We start from the raw sequence: 20417 nt of genomic DNA, 5'->3' as shown, positions 1-20417 counted from the left end.
CTTAACTAGATTTAGAGGATGTGCTTGCTTTCATTTAATTTAGCAATAATTACAAACACAATTTATTCAGTATATGAAGGTCTCTGGCCCTAAAATACTGTTCTTCTGACAAGCTGTCATTTCATAGCGAGCAATTCTGGGTTTGATGACAAACTGACAACGAGCAGCCTTGACCATACAACTTCTTCGATTTGGCGAGCAGGGTGCTCAATCCTTGTTGACCAACATAGTCTTCAATGTGTTTCATCTGTCTCATACACACTACGTAACACATACCTCCATAACATCGGTAATATTGTCAAGGACTCCCCTCAAGACTGGGGAAAAGTCTAGCCATCTGTAGGCCAAATCCTCTACCATCATCAGGTTCATGAGTGGCTGCTCTGCCTACAATAGTTGACAACAAATTACATATTAGACTACAGTCTGTCCGCTTAGAAGTACAAACCAAATCTGTGGCATCGGGGGTCGATGCTTTGCGTCACACGCAAGCGCGACGCGACGCGTAAAGAGCGTGGTGTACAAATCGTGCACCAGTTGGCACGCCAAAGAAGCATTGCGCTGAAATAATTATTCTCATACCTCCAGTTTCCGAGGTCTATTTACTTTGTACTTCTATGTGGACAGACTATAGGTAGATATCTTTCAACACAATTTATGTGGGTTACTCACAGTATTCAAATGCAAAGGGCATATGTTGCTACTAGTAAATATTTATTATTTAAATGTGGCTATTGGTGATGAAAAGTGTATCTGAATTATTTCACCAAGCCCCCATTGGGCTATTCCACTTGAAATCCAGACCCCCTATGGAAGACATGACCTTAATTTTGCACACAGGGAGTGTGAATTTCAAATAGGGTGACTTTATTGGGTGACTCCATTTGAAATCTACACCCCCTGCATGGGTGATTAAAGTCCATAGAGAGTGTATGGATTGCAACTGGAATAGCCCAATTTGGTTCATGTATCGAACCATAAGTGCAATATGCATAAATCACAAGCATTGAGCACAAGCATGAACCATCGTCTGTAGGACAACATGCTAGGAACACCCGAAATTACAACCCCACATATCAGGCAGAAGTCACTGACCCAGATCAATTCCAGCTCTTTTCTCAGAGGACTGACATTGTCTGGTGTTAATGGCTCAGAATAGCCCAACAGCACCAGAACATGTCAAATTGGGACTAAGTTTAATTTTGTATTTCTTCCGTGGTCATGGTACGCCCTAGTGATCTGCGATCACGTAAAAGTGGGGAGGTCTCCTCCCCTTATACACACCGACAACCAATGGGTTAACGTCATGTTGTCAAGACGGTTGATCAGCCAATCAGGGTGATTGTTTATCGCATGTGTGTTTACGTTCACATACTCGATACACACACCACGGAAGAAATAACAAATTAATTGTAAAACTACCTCAAAAGATTGATGATAGTAGATGGTAACATTACCACATATCACATTAAATATTTCTGCATGCACTGGCACAATTGCCCCATGAACAACAACAGCTTGTTGAACAGAAACACACCCATTGTGCTTTAAAGTTAACTGATCATGTATGTGTACATCCATATCAAAAGGATGTACTGAGGTGTTGCCACATGTGTCTCATTTCAAATAACAGCTAGGAATAAATACCAGACTCGCCTTCAGTGGAGATCACTTCATACATCGTCAAAAGTCAGAAAACATTCATTTATTTATTTATTTATTTATTTATTTATTTATATATATATTTATTACACTTTATCACTGGCACAGAATTACAAAAAATATATAATATTGCACATACATGTAAGTTACATAAAAAATTTCACAATATTATGAAAGGAACAATATTTGTTTTAAAAAGTCCAGTGAATGGCTGGAGCGAACAGGTGCCAGGCACCTCTAAGACCGCCCCACCAAAACAAAAAAAGAAGGGAAGGGAAAAATAAATTAGAGGCGCAAAATGCAGGAAAGTTACATTTGCCTGCAATTTGGACAATTACAAAAAGAGGTCCAAGTGCAAACAGAAGTTGCATCAAAGGTGCGAGCAAATTTGGACTGGTAAAACTCCCAAACTTGTTGTGGATGACTTGTGGATGATTTGAAGTGAACTCCTTTTGAGATGAGTCTGGTATTTATTCTATCTACTTTGTATAAAGATCAAGATGCATGTAGCAGCTGACAAGTACATCCTTTTGATATGTACACTTATTTATTGCACCATGGGAGTTTACCTTTTCAATAATCTTCCTGGTAGCATTAGTATCAGGTGTATAGAAGATGTAACCCTGTACCATGGGTTTTAGCTGCTTCCATATGGTTTCTCCTATAGGAATCCCACCTATCTCGATTTCCTCGATCATCTGAACAACAGCACAATTTTCTGTCAACATAAAAACAGTGATGTATAATTAGTGTAATGTTATACAAACATTCTTTGGTCATGCTTGTCGCATAAAGATTAGACTATAGAGGTACTGATAGCGCACCAATAACCAAAGTCCCTAATAACTGGCCCTCATTAAAAGATGATGCTGGACTGTTCTTTGACACTTGGTGCATGTCTGTTTGTTTATATTTGAGAAATTGTGATTTCCAAACACAGTGATCGTACGTCCGTCAATCTATTCAAAAACACCCTCCTGCATCGAAGCGAGGTTGTGTATTTAGCCAGTTTTGACGATTTTGCTAAAGGTACATGTTTTATCATTGTTTGTCCGGCACGCTTTCCAAAGCGTGGGGGTTTGGAATTCCGAAAATCTGTAAAAAGGGCGGGGGTTAAAATTTTGCTGTATAAAGAGTGGGTTTCTAAATAGCGTGGGAGCAATATATTAAGCGTGTGGGTAAAGCTATTAATTGAAAAAAAAATAAAGTAATTTGATGATCGCTTCAAAAACATTTATATTTTATTTGTAAATTTTGAATGAACATTGCGGAAATTAATTTGCTGATGTTTTCATCTCGTAAACGTCACCCATAGTAGAATTGACAAGCCATGAATTTTATGAATGGCCACGATTTAATGTCAGTCTCCACACCGCTTCTTTGGCCCACTCACTCCACACTAGAAGTGGAGCGAGCGGAACCACAACGGCTGCGTAGAGACTGATGTATCGGAATCGATTCAGGATGTCAGCCATGTGCAGAAGTTCTCACGTATTGTCGTCTGAACGAAACAAAATTGATGATGAAAATGGCTTTGAAAAAAGTGACGCACAGTTCGCTCAGGGACCTTTTGGGGTGAGTAATTGCGCCAATATGTTGCAAATGTTTCATATGAAGAAGAAAATTGTGAGTGTTTGGTACATGAGGATAAATTCTGCATCAATTCGTACTCTGAAATGGGCAATGGTGGGTGTAGATTGTGAGAACCCGGAAGTGACTATGTAGTTGCGGTAGCAATGAAGCTTCCGAATTTGACAACTACAATGTTGAATGCTTTGGTCACAAAAGGGTGGGGGTTCAGTTTCTGGTAATAATTAGGGATAAAAAGCGTGGCGGAAAAATAAAAGGGTGGGGGTTTGAACCCCTGATAAACAGTGTTTATGGTGTTGGACGATTCGACTACTTCCCTCCCCTGTCAAGAAGAAGTCATATCATGCCACACCGCGGCACAAGTAGTTTTGAATACTTGCTATTCCTTACCATCCACAATATGTCCATCATCACCTTCCCATGTTCCATTCTTCACCTCTTTCTTCTCTACCACATCACCCCCAAACACATTAGACTTTACTCCTTTGGCCCCGTTGCTCCTCCATCCTTTTATAATCATCCCCTGGGTTTGGTTCAATAAATCTCCACCGCTAAAACTTGAGTTGCCACCGAAGAAGCCACCTCCTTCGCTTCCACAGAAAAGGAAGCTGGTATCGTTGGACGACAGGATTTTCTTGATGTTATCAGTCAGATTTTTCAGACTTTCCAACTCTTGTAGCTGAATTGGGATAATAATCAAATTTACATATAAAAGCTTACAAAAATCAACATGACAATGATCTTACTTTGAGACATTATAAAGCATGAATTGGACTAAATATTAGGCCTGTGGTTTGCTATCGACGTGTCAATATAATTTGATCTTTATGTATGTATTGAATTTAAAATAAGCAAAAAACATGATCAGCATTTTTGTTCAGCACACAGCAAGATTAGAGTACTAGTTTGCACATTATTATGTTTTGTTGAATCCAAGTGTGTAAAAATATTGGAACCAAAACATAATAATGATTTATTGGTCTCGCTATATTGGACTCGACTACGTCTCATCCAATATTTGATCATAGCTAGACCAATAAATATGGGCTCAATCATTCCAATTTTATATCATTATTATGTTTTGTTGAATCCAAGTGTGTAAAAAATATTGAATCCAAAACATAATAATGATAAAATTGGATGCTTTATACCCAATATTTATTGGTCTCACTATGAGTTTTAAAATATTGGATGAGGCGTAGTTTTAAAATATTGGACTCGACTCGTCTCGGCCAATATTTTAAAACTCATAACTTGACCAATAAATATGGGCTCAATAGATCCAATTTTATATCATAATTGTATGCAAACATAGTAGGTGGCCATACTAGGGCTGTGGTCGAGATGCAATATTGGTCAACAAATGATATTTCCGATATATCAGCACATTACCAGACTTAGAATAATAGCAGGGGTTGAGTTATTAAAATAACAGGCATGCTACAAATCAATCTTCCAGAAATGCTTAGGCAGGCTGCCAGGTGTGCTATTAATTTGCACTAGGTAAGACACTTAGGAATTGAGGTGTGCTATATATCACACTCGGACAGGCAATATAATGTGTGCGATGGTGTGCAATCGCACTCGCGCGCCTTAAAACTCAATCCCTGTACAGATGTATATAAGTATGTGTGTGTATGTATGTATACACCTACCTTTTCATAAATATCTTGGAGTTCTTCAAACAATTTCTTCAGATCATCACCATTGGTGCCATTCATCTGCAACATAAAATGATATCAAAAAATTGATTCTTTACTTATCAATAATATCACACAAAAAATGTTTAGTTTTTTCCATAAATTTGTAAGATAATTTTAATTTTCCATGCCATATTAGTTTCTGATTTTTCATTTTGACTGATTTCATTTAACTATTAGCAAAATTATCCTGCACAGCATCTTCTTTTTCTATTTGGTAATTTTGAGGCGATCACAAGTGCAACTCTCATCTTTGAGGGCACACTTCCAATGTATTTACGGTTCGATGAGGGAAATAAATTGCAATTTATTTAAAGATTTTGGTGATTTTTAGAGTCATTTATCGACCCTACTTGAAAGGTCCGTCCACCCGTAGAACAGGGTGTTGTTGTTTTTGTCGCCTTATTGGACAGTATTTAAATTTTAACAATGCCCAACTGACCAACCTTACTTGATCGGTCCATCCACCCATAGAGCATGGCCAACTGACCAACCCTACTTGATCGGTCCATCCACCCATAGAGCATGGCGATGTTACTGACCAACCCTACTTGATCGGTCCATCCACCCATAGAGCATGGCCATGTTACTGACCAACCCTACTTGATCGGTCCATCCACCCATAGAGCATGGCCATGTTACTGACCAACCCTACTTGATCGGTCCATCCACCCATAGAGCATGGCCATGTTACTGACCAACCCTACTTGATCGGTCCATCCACCCATAGAGCATGGCCATGTTTTTCATCACCTTACTGGTCAGTATTTGCCCTTTGCACAGATCCCCCATCTTGCTACCAAAACAAGGTTATCCCTGCAAATGCATGTGCATGTTTACAAGCCGACGACAGAGTCGGCTTGTTCTGTCTTACGCCAATTCTTTCTTCTTCTTTCTTCTGGCAACCAATTAACTGCAGCTAGCTCCGCCAGGGATTGGCAGATTGTTGTTTCTAGTTTCTAGCAACGCGCCAGAAGACTTACATACGCAGTAATCATAGCACACGTTTGACAGGTGTACGCGCACGCAACACACACTTTGCGGGTAGAACCTTATTTTGAGATGACTGTGCAAAGGGTGAATTCAACCATCAGGATGTAATACTCACCGCTTTCAACATATTACGCAGACTTTCAGACAAGTCATCAAGCTGAGTGTCTGTCATATTGCACAAAGCCACACTTAGTTCATCAAGTTTTTGCTGATTATCGGTGACGATGTAGGGTGCTAGTTTGGTTGTGTTGCACACTATATCTCGCATATCATGTCCTTGAGTAAGCAACAACAACTGTAAGAGAAATCACATAAGACACCCAAAGGTATTAGGAATACACCCAAATATCTTACAAATAAACCCAAAGGCATTAGAAATACACCCAAATGTCTCACAAATACACCCAACTGTATTAGGAAGGGTGTGAAGATATTTTCTAATGTCAAATTATATCATATTTGCATCATAAAGCACAAATCACAAATCACAATATTGAATATTTAATAGGTTTTTTCAAGTTTTGCTTCTGTTAATAAGGTGCACTTTGTGAGGCATATTTCAGGATCAATCATGACCACACACACACACACACACAATCTGCATTTCTCATTTCAGATGTCAGGAAATAAACTTGTGTTTCCTTTGTGTGTGGGGTGTGTGTGTTGTTGTTGATTTTGTGGGTTTTTTTGTTTATTTGTTTGTTTGTTTTTTGCCTAAAACAAACATATGCTATCAAATTCAAGTTTTTTCACAACAGCCCCTAGATTTAAGGCCTAAAAAAATTGTTTGATTGGCATAACCCGACCGACCCTAAAAGTAGGCCCAGCCCCGAAATAATAATAATAATAAAAAACAAAAAGTTAAAGAAAAAAAGTTCCAAGGCCATTATCAAAATATGCAATTTACAGCTTTAAAAGTAAAAGAAAAAAAAAAACCTTTTATGTTACGCCACACATTTTTTTTCAGGCCTAAGGAGAGATGTACACACCTCACACGTCCCTATTTGCATTGGATGCACTCTAAAATGCATTTTTAGACTGTTTGCAGTCATTCCAGTTGAAATCCTTACACACCTTTGGGAGACATGACCTTAATCTCACAAAGATAGGGAGTGTAGATTACAGATGAAATCACCCATTCTGGTAATCTTTGTAGAAGATTAAAGTCATATCTTCCGAAGGGGGAGTATGGATTTTAACTGGAATAACCCATTGCATGTCAGTCTTCCGTTGCAGTAACATCCACAGTTGGAAGTTTCATATTAACTTCTATGTTTGCCGGCAAACACCTATGCCCCCCACACACATATTAATTACTTTCTTGAAGATATTAATTACCTCTTGTGGTGTAGCTGTTGTGCCTAGTAATGTTGATACAGCATCCGGGTTGAAGTGATATTGTTGTAGAAGAAGACGCTCTATAAAGAATGGGTCTCTCAGGAGGTCACCGAGGCTAGAGGATGACACTAGAACCATTCAGAAAATAAATATTAAATTTGAAAAAAATGTTAACAACTTCATTATGATATGTTAAGGCAGGTATGTAATGAGTTTTTGTCAATGGTGCAACTGCATCAATTACGGTGCTTAATTTAATGCAACTGAGCTGCTCTCTCAAAAAAAAAACACTATCCCCCCCTACTTTTTTACAAATACAGTTCCGATACATGAGAGTCCACAAAAAATAATATGAATTACTTTCAGCAGTGCCAGCATTCTGAGGCATTCCTAAGACTTAGATCATAAGCACCTAATAATTTACATAATATATCTTACCTGCAGCAGTTCCAGCATTCTGAGGCATTCCTAAGACTTAGATCATAAGCACCTAATAATTTACATAATATATCTTACCTGCAGCAGTGCCAGCATTCTGAGGCATTCCTAAGACTTAGATCATAAGCACCTAATAATTTACATAATATCTTACCTGCAGCAGTTCCAGCATTCTGAGGTATTCCTAAGACTTAGATCATAAGCACCTAATAATTTACATAATATATCTTACCTGCAGCAGTTCCAGCATTCTGAGGTATTCCTAAGACTTAGATCATAAGCACCTAATAATTTACATAATATATCTTACCTGCAGCAGTGCCAGCATTCTGAGGCATTCCTAAGACTTAGATCATAAGCACCTAATAATTTACATAATATCTTACCTGCAGCAGTTCCAGCATTCTGAGGTATTCCTAAGACTTAGATCATAAGCACCTAATAATTTACATAATATATCTTACCTGCAGCAGTTCCAGCATTCTGAGGCATTCCTAAGACTTAGATCATAAGCACCTAATAATTTACATAATATCTTACCTGCAGCAGTGCCAGCATTCTGAGGCATTCCTAAGACTTAGATCATAAGCACCTAATAATTTACATAATATCTTACCTGCAGCAGTTCCAGCATTCTGAGGCATTCCTAAGACTTAGATCATAAGCACCTAATAATTTACATAATATATCTTACCTGCAGCAGTTCCAGCATTCTGAGGCATTCACTAAGAATTTACTTCTTCCAGAGGCATTCCTAAGACTTAGATCATAAGCACCTAATAATTTACATAATATCTTACCTGCAGCAGTTCCAGCATTCTGAGGCATTCCTAAGACTTAGATCATAAGCACCTAATAATTTACATAATATCTTACCTGCAGCAGTTCCAGCATTCTGAGGCATTCCTAAGACTTAGATCATAAGCACCTAATTTAATAATTATCATAATATCTTACCTGCAGCAGTTCCAGCATTCTGAGGCATTCCTAAGACTTAGATCATAAGCACCTAATAATTTACATAATATATCTTACCTGCAGCAGTTCCAGCATTCTGAGGCATTCCTAAGACTTAGATCATAAGCACCTAATAATTTACATAATATATCTTACCTGCAGCAGTTCCAGCATTCTGAGGCATTCCTAAGACTTAGATCATAAGCACCTAATAATTTACATAATATATCTTACCTGCAGCAGTTCCAGCATTCTGAGGCATTCCTAAGACTTAGATCATAAGCACCTAATAATTTACATAATATATCTTACCTGCAGCAGTTCCAGCATTCTGAGGCATTCCTACGACTTAGATCATAAGCACCTAATAATTTACATAATATATCTTACCTGCAGCAGTGCCAGCATTCTGAGGCATTCCTAAGACTTAGATCATAAGCACCTAATAATTTACATAATATATCTTACCTGCAGCAGTGCCAGCATTCTGAAGCATTCCTAAGGCTCCCAATAGACTTGGATCAAAACCATCTAAAGCACCCAATCCGCCCAAAGCACCTAATCCGCCCAAAGCCCCTAGAGGCCCTAGAGGACCAGGCAACCCGCTCCCAACTGGGTTGGTAGCACCTCCAGAATTATATTCAGATAGCTGTCAAAAAGAAATCAAACATTCAGTGACTTTCCAATGCTTTTCTATGTTGATTTTGTTTTCATTTATTCATTATATGAAATGCTCAGATGTAAAAGCTGGTAAGTCCATTATTAAACTATTTTTTAATTATTTTTTGCCTTTTATATTCATATTTAGCCAGGGTAACCTAGACAAATAATCCAGATTTTGTTTGATTCATTACATATTGCTGGTCGTAACATATAGTGGCTTAGAGTGATTTTTCGTCGAGTTCACATAGTGACATATAAGTTTAAAGCTAAGCTATATCCCAGAGTTATTTCTTTTACTATTAAAGATACAGTTTAATAGTTTGAACCTTAAACTTCAATTTCAAATGGAATTGGGCCACTGAGAGATAACATTGGAAGAGTATTGACTCCGTTATTAGTAACATATCCATCAAACATGTTTTTCTCGGAAACATATTTTGTCTTCATGTACGGCAATATGATTTGCGACTGACAATATATATGCCCATGATACTCGAACTCATAAAATTCAACTACAACAGAGTAAAATGACATAATCTACCAATCAATCAGTCATCCAATTAAGCAATCACCCAATCAATCAAGCAAACATAAATCACCCAATCAATCAAACACTCACCAGGTCTAAAAGCTGTGTAGTGTCAATATTCTGCCAGAATTCACGTCCCATATCAGCAAACTGATCTGGCGTAAGTCCGCATAATTCCCTCTGCATCTTACGCTGTAATCGAGGATCCGACACACTGAATAGCTGTCCAAGGGTATCTTCATTGCACGCCACATTTTGTAATGATGACGGGCCAATCAAAGCTAACAACTGATGGGAAAATATGTATTAATATATTGAGTAACGATTTATCCCCTGATCTCCTATTGAAAAAGCTGTCAACATGTGTGAAATGTGTGCCAAATAGGTTCCATTAGAGTGAAATTCCATAGTGGCTGCTTCATGGCTTGATCTGCAATCGACATTGTTTGCTGTATCAAGCCTAGGTAGACATATTATAAATCCTGTTCCATCAATCTAACATTCTGCTGCACTGCCCCTGACTTAGGGCGGGCGGTGGTGGGTTGAGCTTTGGTCCCAGGAACCCTCCTCTCCAGTGCAGCAACTGTTGACATCAGGGAATCACATTACAGTAGTGGCTACTCCCTTCTTGCAGACCAGGAACTGTTGGTATAAGGTGTTGAAACCAACGTGGCAAGCCATCACCCCTTAGTATACCAAGCAAACCCTTTGTCATGAATCTGCAGGGCAGGTCTTGCACTGCTGGAACATCAAATTTTTCTATCCATTGTTTATCCACTGCAGGTAATCATTGGATAGGTTTGGCCAGCTGGGAGTTAAATTGGCCAAAGAGGGTAATTACCAAAATTAGACCTGGATTTATATCCTTTTTCATAGCAAAATCCAACTATACTATGATAGAAAGTCACCACAACCAGAGTTTCTTATCAGGAAGGCAATATGTGACACTATCTGGTCCATGGGGGCCAAAGGCGGCAAATTTGAAACTGAGATAAAGGTAAAAATATGGAGTAAAAAACAGTAAAATATATAAGAAAATAGACATGAAAAAACTTCATAACTTTAAAACCAAGTATGCTAGACCTTTGGTGTTTTCAGTAAATGACAGCCTATTGTTAGCATAATGTAATAATTACAGTAACTCAATTTTCAAAAATGCCTCCTTTGGCCCCCATGGACCAGATCGTGTCACATATTAAGGACGGGTTAGGTTTACTATGATAGAAATTCACCACAACCAGTGTTACTTATAAGAAGAGACACTGTGATAAAAGCCTGGTCACCACTACCAGGTATTGTACCTAGGACCGCTTGAGAGTAGCTTACTCAGTCACCAGAGGATGATTTAAGCACTTCCCACCACGCCACTGTGTTGAGTTGCGGTTAGCACAGCTGTGTGAGTGAACATGACACCACTGCTCACACATTGCATTGACGGGCATGGTTAATTTGAATTTGGACTGATATATTTACAATAAAAATGCTAGTCGATTTCACATTTTATGTTACCTATAGAAGGTGTGAATTATCCTTTATGCATACATCACTTTTGTTCTGAAATCGACCAAGTAATAATGACACACGCACAACATCTTTTGCACAGAATTCAATGGGATTTGAAAAGTAAAGTGGCAGTTGAAACTCTAGTGATAACACGTTTGCAGTGCATGATGGGGCTTCCTTAAATCATCCTCTGTTCAGTCACTGGGCTACACAGGAAGAGTCAATATACTTACAGATAAAGGGTTGGCAGCTGAATTGAGTATTGCATCAACAACATCAGGAGATAAACTCAGGTCATTCAGCAGAAATCTTTGCACTTCATCTGGATTACTGAGATAATCTAAAAGAGGTCCGGCACCTGTGTCAAAGAGTAGATTGTGAGACACATTAACATGGAGATGGGTATTTTGTAGTCCAATTTATCAACTTTTGACAATTCCCTGGCATTTTGTTTTTTATCAAATTTGCACAATATGTGTTTTAGTTACAGGGGTATATCATAGTTCTTATATAAGACTGTGTGTCCTCAAAAAATCAATGTCATATCTCAATGCTTTTAAGAAACATACTAGGTGAAAGGACATCTTCAAACTGGCTATTGATTTCAGGCATGATCTATAAAGACTGGTAGTAATTACCCAATACAAGTCAATATTGTTGTACTTCCCTCCTGTGTACACCTGTGTGGAATGAGCTTGTTTTTGATATTCACCTTACCATATTCGTACCAATAAGCGCCCACACCCCAATAAGCGCCCACCCAGGGTATTTCAATTGGCTAAAGGGTACCATTAATGTTGAAGTGACTGATAGTCGTTGATACAGTGAAATAGCTTGAGGGTTTGAAGTCCTGTATAAACTTGCAATTCATTTAGTGCATCAGAAAAGCTACTAGAACGTCTCGTGGCCCTATTATAACGTAGGTAAATTTGTCTATACTAAACGGCCCTTATGAAAAAATTAGGCAAACCAGGTAAAAAATAAGCGCCCACCCAAAATGACTTTGTAAAGCGCACTGGGCGCTTACTGGACTGAATACGGTAATTATAATTAGTTTACACATGCAATCAAAACGCACAGCGCAACTGCGACAAAGTATTGACATCACTGTATCAAGGAAGCAAAGAGGACTATAGTATTTTCTTTTTAAAAGTTTTCCTATTTTTCCTAGCCAAACCCATTATATTTAAAAGTTTTTACTGCAGAGGACACATCATTTGGGTGTAAAGGATAATACTACACCCTTTATTCCTATTATATTGCCACAATATAGTGTAATTTTTAAAGAAAATATCACTTTATTGCTCAAAAAGTTGTTTTTTATTTCCAAGGTGGAGCATATACGCGTAAGGGAAAGCATGTATCGCAGAAATATTGTATTCGTATTCAAGCATACATACGGAGAATGTGTTACGGCGCTTGACCCCATTATTGCCGAATAAAAGCCTTCCACAGGTTTAAAAACAAATCACAGAGCGTGATTTTGAATAATGGGTCGTGAGGGTAATAGAATAATGATGTTTTAAACCTGATCTTGTAATGTTCTAATACACCTAATTGGAATCAGCCAATTTTGTAATACAATACATAAATCTCCATAGAGCTCCATGGTCCAATGGTTATGATAGTATTAGTTTCACTTTCATTTCATTATTTTGGCTTTAAATTGAAAAACACTGTTTGTGATGCATCCGTGCAAAATCAGACCTAAAAAAAAATTTTTTGATTGGTGTAGCATAAAATTTTTTAGGGTAGGTAGGTCGGGAATCTTTTTTTTTTTTTTTTTTTTAACTTTTAAGCTGTTAATTTCATTTGATAAAGGCTTTGGAACTGTTTTTCTTCTTTTTTTTTTTTAAATTTATTTATTTTTTAAATTTAATTATTTTTTTTTGCAAAAAAAAAAAAAAAAAAGTTTGGAGTCGGGCCTAATTTTAGGGTAGGTCGGGTTACGCCAATCACACAAGTTTTTTTTTAGGCCTAAGTCTGACATCAGACTCAAAATCAAATTCTTATCCTAATAATAGGATTTATTTTGCTTGATTTCACTGAAAAATCCCATGTTTTAACCATCTATTGCTAGAAAGTTGATAAAAGTTTATTCATCCCGGCCCCAAAACAAAGGAATTACTTAAGAAATACTGACATATTTTCCCCATATCTGCAAACTAGAATTTCTGACTTCTGATTGATTTTGCTTGATCACTTACATTTTTATCATTTTGGTGAAAGAATAACAACATAAAATTTGACTAAATCATTATTATGGCTTTAACTGCTCTAAATTTATTATTTGTATAAATAAAATGATGATCGATTTTTAACCATACACCCATGTACATGTGTTTTTTTTCCATAAGACATACAAATACCCTCTCATTAATGATGACCTGGAACATACCTGGTATAGATGCAGCTGCATTTTGCTGTAAATCTCTTAGCAGAGGCAGTTTTCCTTCAACATCACTTAGTTCTATAAGTAACGTCTCGATATCAGTTATAACAGAACGATTACTAAAAATCTCATCTAGATCTTTGAGAACTTGAGAGAGGCTGCAGACAAAAACCAAACAGAAACAACATAATAACTATTACTTGGGTTTAAGTCATTGAAATTCATTAGTATATAGGCTTCTGAGTCAAATTCTTTTATCATTTTTGGGACACAGGAAAATTATTGGGACAAAAATAGTTTTTTTAAAGCAAGATTGTACATGAACCTCAGGTCCACTTTTTTCACCATCAAATTGGAGATTTTGAGCACCAGAAGCCCAAATTGTTCTCACTGATGCTATGAAATATTAGGGCTGAAGGAAGTTTTGTGCAGATTTCATAAGCCAAACATTCTATCTGGGGCCTTCAAATACACAATTTTGGCTCATGTATCAACAGGGATAAGAATACTAAGTGTAAAACTTCACAGGTAGAGGGGATCATTCAATCAAGGCATTAATATCATGCGATGAAATCGGACCATCCTCTAAAAGTATGTATGCAGAGGGGCAAACTTGTTTAGTATTATACTATGTCCAAAAGAAATTGAGAACATAATGAAAAAAAAAGACCCATTCATATACCTAAATTGCAACCCTAAAAAATAATGCATCATCATGCGAACACAGATTCGGGCGCGAAAAGCTTGGTCAACCAAGATACATTGTACACCCCAGTGGCACACTAGCCCTGTTCATGTGTCTAGCACCGGAGGTGCCCAAAAACGCACTCAAGAAAACACACAATGTTAACTTTCCTGTTTTTCTTCTTTTTTTCTTCCATCCTTCCTACCTTCCCTCTAACCTAAAATCACCCAGTGTATTTGGATTTAAGGTATATTGGGGTTGAAGAATAGCTCCATGAGAAGCATGTAACTCACCCTGCATCTTGATAAACGTCCACATTTTGTCCTTCTTCACTGAACGTTGTACTTTGTTTACAAGGGTTATTCATTCCACACACGAAAGACTGTACGAACGGAAGTATCCCAGCTGAGGGCAGGGCTTTGGCATTGAAATGGCCTGCAGACATGAAGACAATAAAATGATATTACACATTAATCACTTCAAAATATTCCACACACGAAAAAGACTATGCAAATGAGAGCAGGGCTTTGGCATTTAAATGGCAGGTCTGCAAACATGAAGACAAATAAAATATAGATGATATTATACATTAATCACTTCATTTCACACACGAAAGACTGTAAACAAGTATAAGTATTCCAGCTGAGGGTATGGCTTTGGCATTGCGATTTCAAATGAGGTCACCCATTCAGGTACATGGGAGCACGGTGGCCGAGCGGAACGGGCTAGGACTCATAATCTGAAGGTTGCGGGTTCGAGCCCGGCGACGCCATCGTGTTGTGCCCTTGAGTAAGGCACTTTATCTCGATTACTCCTCTCCACCCAGGTGTGAAATGGGGAGCTGTTATGAATACTGTCCATTGAGCGCCGCCAAAAGGTATGAGCATGCCTTGGGCATTGTATGGCAGCTGACATATTCTAATGACGGCGGAATAAATGTAAAGCGCTTTGGTACATGTTCACATGTGAAAGGCGCTGTATAAATACCAACATTTATTTTTTTTATTTTTTTTTACATAACCCAATTTGAAATTCACACTCCCTGTGTGGAAGATTTAAGTGGTGTCTTCCACAGGGGCGGTGTATGGAATTCAACTGGTATAGCCCAATATAAAATCATTTTAAAGTTTGTACAAAATTAACCCTAATTGAAATTGTCCCAAATTACACTTTTGGCAAGCATTGCCATTGTAGGTCATTAGAGGCATGGTTGGCACTGTAGTGATTTAGGTTTTTTGCGCATGCCTCAAAAATCAAGTCAGCTCTATTATGTCTATATGTACATCTGACTGTTAACCCTGGAGAAGGAGATCCCAAAGAAGATGGTTTGAGATATGTCACCAAGTAATACGGAACACTACCGCACAATATCAACATTACAAATGCAGCCCATGGACAGGGTTTTAGGGTTGTAGCTAGAGAATTTTTAGTGCTGGGTGGTATTTGAGGGAATTTTTCATGAAATTGACAATTTTATTGAAAATTGGCTAAATTTGGCCAAATTCTATGTGATTTTGCAATTTTTGACACTTGAGTGCTGGGTGCTAGAGCTTTTTTATCAGTGGTGGGCTCTAAATCTGAGTGCTGGGCTCTGCCACCCGCCACCGCCCACCGTAGCTACATCACAGCCCATGGATATCGAACCCATAGATATGTCCCTGTGTCTTTGAAGTGAAAGAAATAAGTGCAGTAGCGTAGTGTCATAGGGGCACAGCGGGGGAATGTGCTCCCCCTCCCTAATGCTGCAAACAGCTTGTGCCCCACCTCCTCCCATCAGGCTCGGTGCCCCCAAATCTTGGTCGGTACCTCCCCCCCCCCCCGCAAAATGATAAGACCATGCACCATGGTTTCTCAAGAGCGAAAGTACATGTATGACCACATTAAAAACATATTTATGTACTCATTCATTTTGACACTTTTTACTATTTTTTTGCTCACTATTGGCTACTTTGCTCCTTTTTGTGGAAAAGATTGAAGTAAATGATAAACAAGCAAAATGCGCATGTTTACTCACATCGCATTCATACATGGGCTTGACTCCAGAGACTTAAAAAACTAAAGATAAGAGGGTTATGATGACGGTAATTTTTTGTTCTATGGGGAGTATCGATCCATTTGAATTTCATACATCCTCTGAGAAGGATTCAACCTGAATCTTCCACAGAGGGAGGGGTGAGTTTTAAATGGAGCTGCCTATATAATGTACTCATTCCATTTGAAATTCACACTCTCTCTGTGAAAGATATTTCCAAAATCTTCCACAGGGGGAGTGTGGATTTTAAATGGAATAGCCCAATAAAGCAGACACTATATAGATGCATGATGGGAAAATACAATGTACATATTGAGTAATTTTGATAAATTAGATTTGATAATAAACACAAAGTACCTTTTATGATAATTGTTTATCTAGTCGATATGCTTGATAACCGTTTCTTTGAGTGGCAATTAATAGCTACTGGTGACAGGCTATACCATGAACATGTGATAAATTTGGATCCAGCCTATAAGCCACACCAAAGGAAGCAAATTTTCTTTATATTCTGTCGGTCGGAGTATATGCAACCCATTCCTTTCGCAAAAAAATGTGTTAAGCAACGCATTGTTAAGGTGACCAATAGGACTAGCACAGTTGTGTTGTCAAATAATATAGGCTGCTACGGCTTTCAGCTTAGGAGCAAAAACCTGAATTTTGATGATTTTTATGATCCTCCCAATGAGCAAATCAGTGAATGTGAATTTCATTTTGATGTTTCTTGTTATTATGTGATACTGTAATATACATACAGGTATATAGTTTGATTTGATAAACACTTCCACCACGGCATTGCCATATTTAATATCATAATAAATAAATATTAATTATATTATCATCAACTATGACATCATTATGCACAAAATAATCGTCAACATTCAAGTGCTAGTATCTCTTTGTTGATACCATTATCGTATCCTGTTGACATTTTGCAATAGACTTCTGCAGCATGAAAGCTATCAACAGGTTCATCTAATCGCAGGTTGGATGGATTTGTTTGTTTATTGTTAACCTCCAATGCTGGCTACAAATGGGCTATTCCGGTTGAAATCCATACACCCCCTATATGGAAGACAAAACCTTAACCTCTCACAAAGGGGGTGTAGATTTCAAATGGAATCACCCATTCAGGTATTTACCCCATTTGAAATTCACACTCCCTATGTGGAAGGTTATTAAAGGGCAATGTCTTACATGGGGTGTATGGATTTCAACTGGAATAGCTCAATATTATGGTTTACAATCAATCGCATGATTTGAAACTGTGCACACAGTAGAAAGCCATGCATTCCCATCATGCAATGCTCCAGAGCCTAGATTCATCGGGCAGTCGGGATGATGTCACTCGCAACAGTTTGCCTGATCTCACAGGTTGCATTTGGCTGTTCCATCTCGCGCTCCTGACATTATACTCACATTGTACTCAATGGGGGACTGGGAAATCGCATGCTGTAATATATAACTTGAAACAATTCAAACAGTTTAATTTCTTATCAGGAAAATCAACTTCCAATAAGGCGCGTGAAAGTCGATTCCGAGTTTACCATCCCCCGCCCGCGTCACTTTTTGGAAACCAAAATTACCAGCGTAAAATTTTCAAAAATGCCAAAATAATTCATTATTTTCAAAGTATCAGTGTTTTCACCAGTTTTAGCAATTGGAAACACACATGTTTGTTTGTAAAACATATTTAATTCATAAATTTGAAGCAAAACCAGGCTCTTTTCAACTTTTCTAGTCCCTAATATTTTTGAGTTAGCTGCGAGGACTTTTCTTATCAAATCATATATACTCACATGCTTTCCTCTACCCATATAAAAACATGTTTATAAATCACATGTACAAATGAATGAGTTTCGCTTTAAATCAACACACATTTTAGGTCAATAATGAAATCTGATGAAATAATGAAATATGAAAAATGAAAAAGTCACCTCACCAACCTGGGAAAAAAAGTGATGATAAACTCGGAATTGACTTTCATGGGCCTAATACATAGCTCCCCATTATAACCTGGGTGCAGGAGCGGGACAACCAAGATAAATGCACCAAACAATTTATGTTGACGAATGCCCTAATTGTTAGGCCACAGTCCTCCCTATACTCCCCAATAGTAAAACCATCTTGCTCCCTATAACTAACCCGTTAGAACGAATTCTAATGTGGTGCGGCAGAAACTGGGGGTATGGGGTGGCAGACCCCCTCATGGGGGTGTAAGGGGGCGAAGTCCAAGGCCAGAGCACTTTTGAAAATGAATGTACAATTTTAATTTTTTATATTTTTAGACTGAAAAGGGGTACAGCCATGGCCTGCCCTATATAATACATTATTATGTTTTGAAGGATCCAAGTTGTGATAATATTGGATCCAAAACATAATAATGATAAAATTGATGCTTTTACGCCCAATATTTATTGGTCTCGCTATGAGTTGTAAAATATTGGACTCGACTACGTCTCGTCCAATATTTTAAAACTCATATAGCTCGACCAATAAATATGGGCTCAACTGATCCAATTTTATATCACACAGTACCAAACTACCATGGGAAGGCAGTCAGTCATCTTTTCTTTGTGCGACTATATTTAGCATTTCTTTCATTTATCAAACTTGTATTGTGCTGTATTCAAGCCAACCTGATATCCGCTTGTGTGCGGATACAATAACTCGGCTCACAAACACTCCCTTATCAATCACGCAATATACAGCATTCACATCATGGCATGTGTACACTTTGTCCCTACTATGTACATGAATTCAACCTACTGCGCAACAAAAGCAAACTGAATCGTACATGTATAAAGAGCAAAATTTGTCTACTGGAGACACATAATTTTTTTTTAATTTTCTGTTCAAAACGTTTTACAGGTAAAATTTATCAAGAACCTACAATTGAATGGCAAATTACCTGTACATGCAGACCAAATGACACCCCACACACACCCATGCATGGACAAGAAACTACCAAGTTCTGGTGTTTGTCTCAACTGACAGAACACAGTTCAATTGTCCGTCCCCCCTGTGGGCGGGGGGCAATTACTGCATGCATTGAGCCTGCTAATGCACTGCTGATTGTGGCTTGAAGGCATTTATACCTATAGCGTCAATCCATCTTAAAATGTGGGGAGGGGGCATTCAGTCCTAATTGTCAAAAAGAGGCTGAAAATCTGAACAAAAAAATGGGTCATTTTGCCAAAAGGTGCGGAGGGCACATCTCCCCACGATTGAATGTGTGCTTGTTCCAAAAAAATTATGAGTTTGCATAGATTTTCAAATCATGATGTGACAATGAAAATCACTATTATTTTCAAACAAATAGACCCATTTATGCTCATGGAATCATGCCATGTACCTTTTAATGTGACCCAAATTGAATCACATTGTATGCAGTATGCATGCGTCACAGATGTCTCAAGTACAATGCAATTTCTGTTGTACAGAGTAATGCAGGTAGACACAATCAGTTAGTATTGTAAACAAAATATTTATATCCCAGGATATTTTCATGGCATGAAACTTTTACCATTTGGATAAAAATCACACAATATTTTTTTTTCATTCTTGTCAAAAAATTGCTTTTACAAACAATCCGTGTCCTCCTTGCTAGTTACAAATATTTTCATAAAATAAACAAATCATATCATATTTATCTCAGACTATAACCTTAAATATTTACTGTGTGACAATTTGCATATTTTCATGCGACAAACAAATCACATTATTTGCTCAACCTTTTTCAGAATTTTGGTTAGCTGTGAAAATGAATGTTCCATGAATTGTTTTCCTTCTTAAACAGTAGAAATCTTGAATTTTGTGTACAGGTATAACCACCTATTCAAGCAAAACCAGGATGAAGTTAGCACTGTGCTATTCCAGTTGCAATCCATACCCATATGGAATGTATTCCCTTAATCTTGATAATTTCAAATGGG

At 37.8% G+C, this 20417-nt stretch overlaps 1 protein-coding gene across 1 annotated transcript in view; it reads right to left on the bottom strand.

The window, feature by feature from the left end:
- The window catches only part of LOC140145573 (phospholipid-transporting ATPase ABCA1-like), a 103851-nt gene that overhangs the window by 69166 nt on the left and 14268 nt on the right, over positions 1-20417 (bottom strand). The window contains 11 exon segments of the mRNA XM_072167277.1: positions 277-387; positions 2232-2380; positions 3643-3931; positions 4908-4973; positions 6061-6240; positions 7284-7411; positions 9147-9327; positions 9961-10158; positions 11607-11731; positions 13772-13923; positions 14744-14885. Of these exon segments, the coding sequence (XP_072023378.1) occupies positions 277-387; positions 2232-2380; positions 3643-3931; positions 4908-4973; positions 6061-6240; positions 7284-7411; positions 9147-9327; positions 9961-10158; positions 11607-11731; positions 13772-13923; positions 14744-14885 (1721 nt within the window).

This window comes from Amphiura filiformis, chromosome 2 (genome assembly GCF_039555335.1).
Source record: "Amphiura filiformis chromosome 2, Afil_fr2py, whole genome shotgun sequence".
NCBI classification, from domain to species: domain Eukaryota; kingdom Metazoa; phylum Echinodermata; class Ophiuroidea; order Amphilepidida; family Amphiuridae; genus Amphiura; species Amphiura filiformis.
The sequence above is the reverse complement of the archived record's forward strand: the minus strand, read 5'-3'. Positions and strand labels throughout refer to the sequence as shown.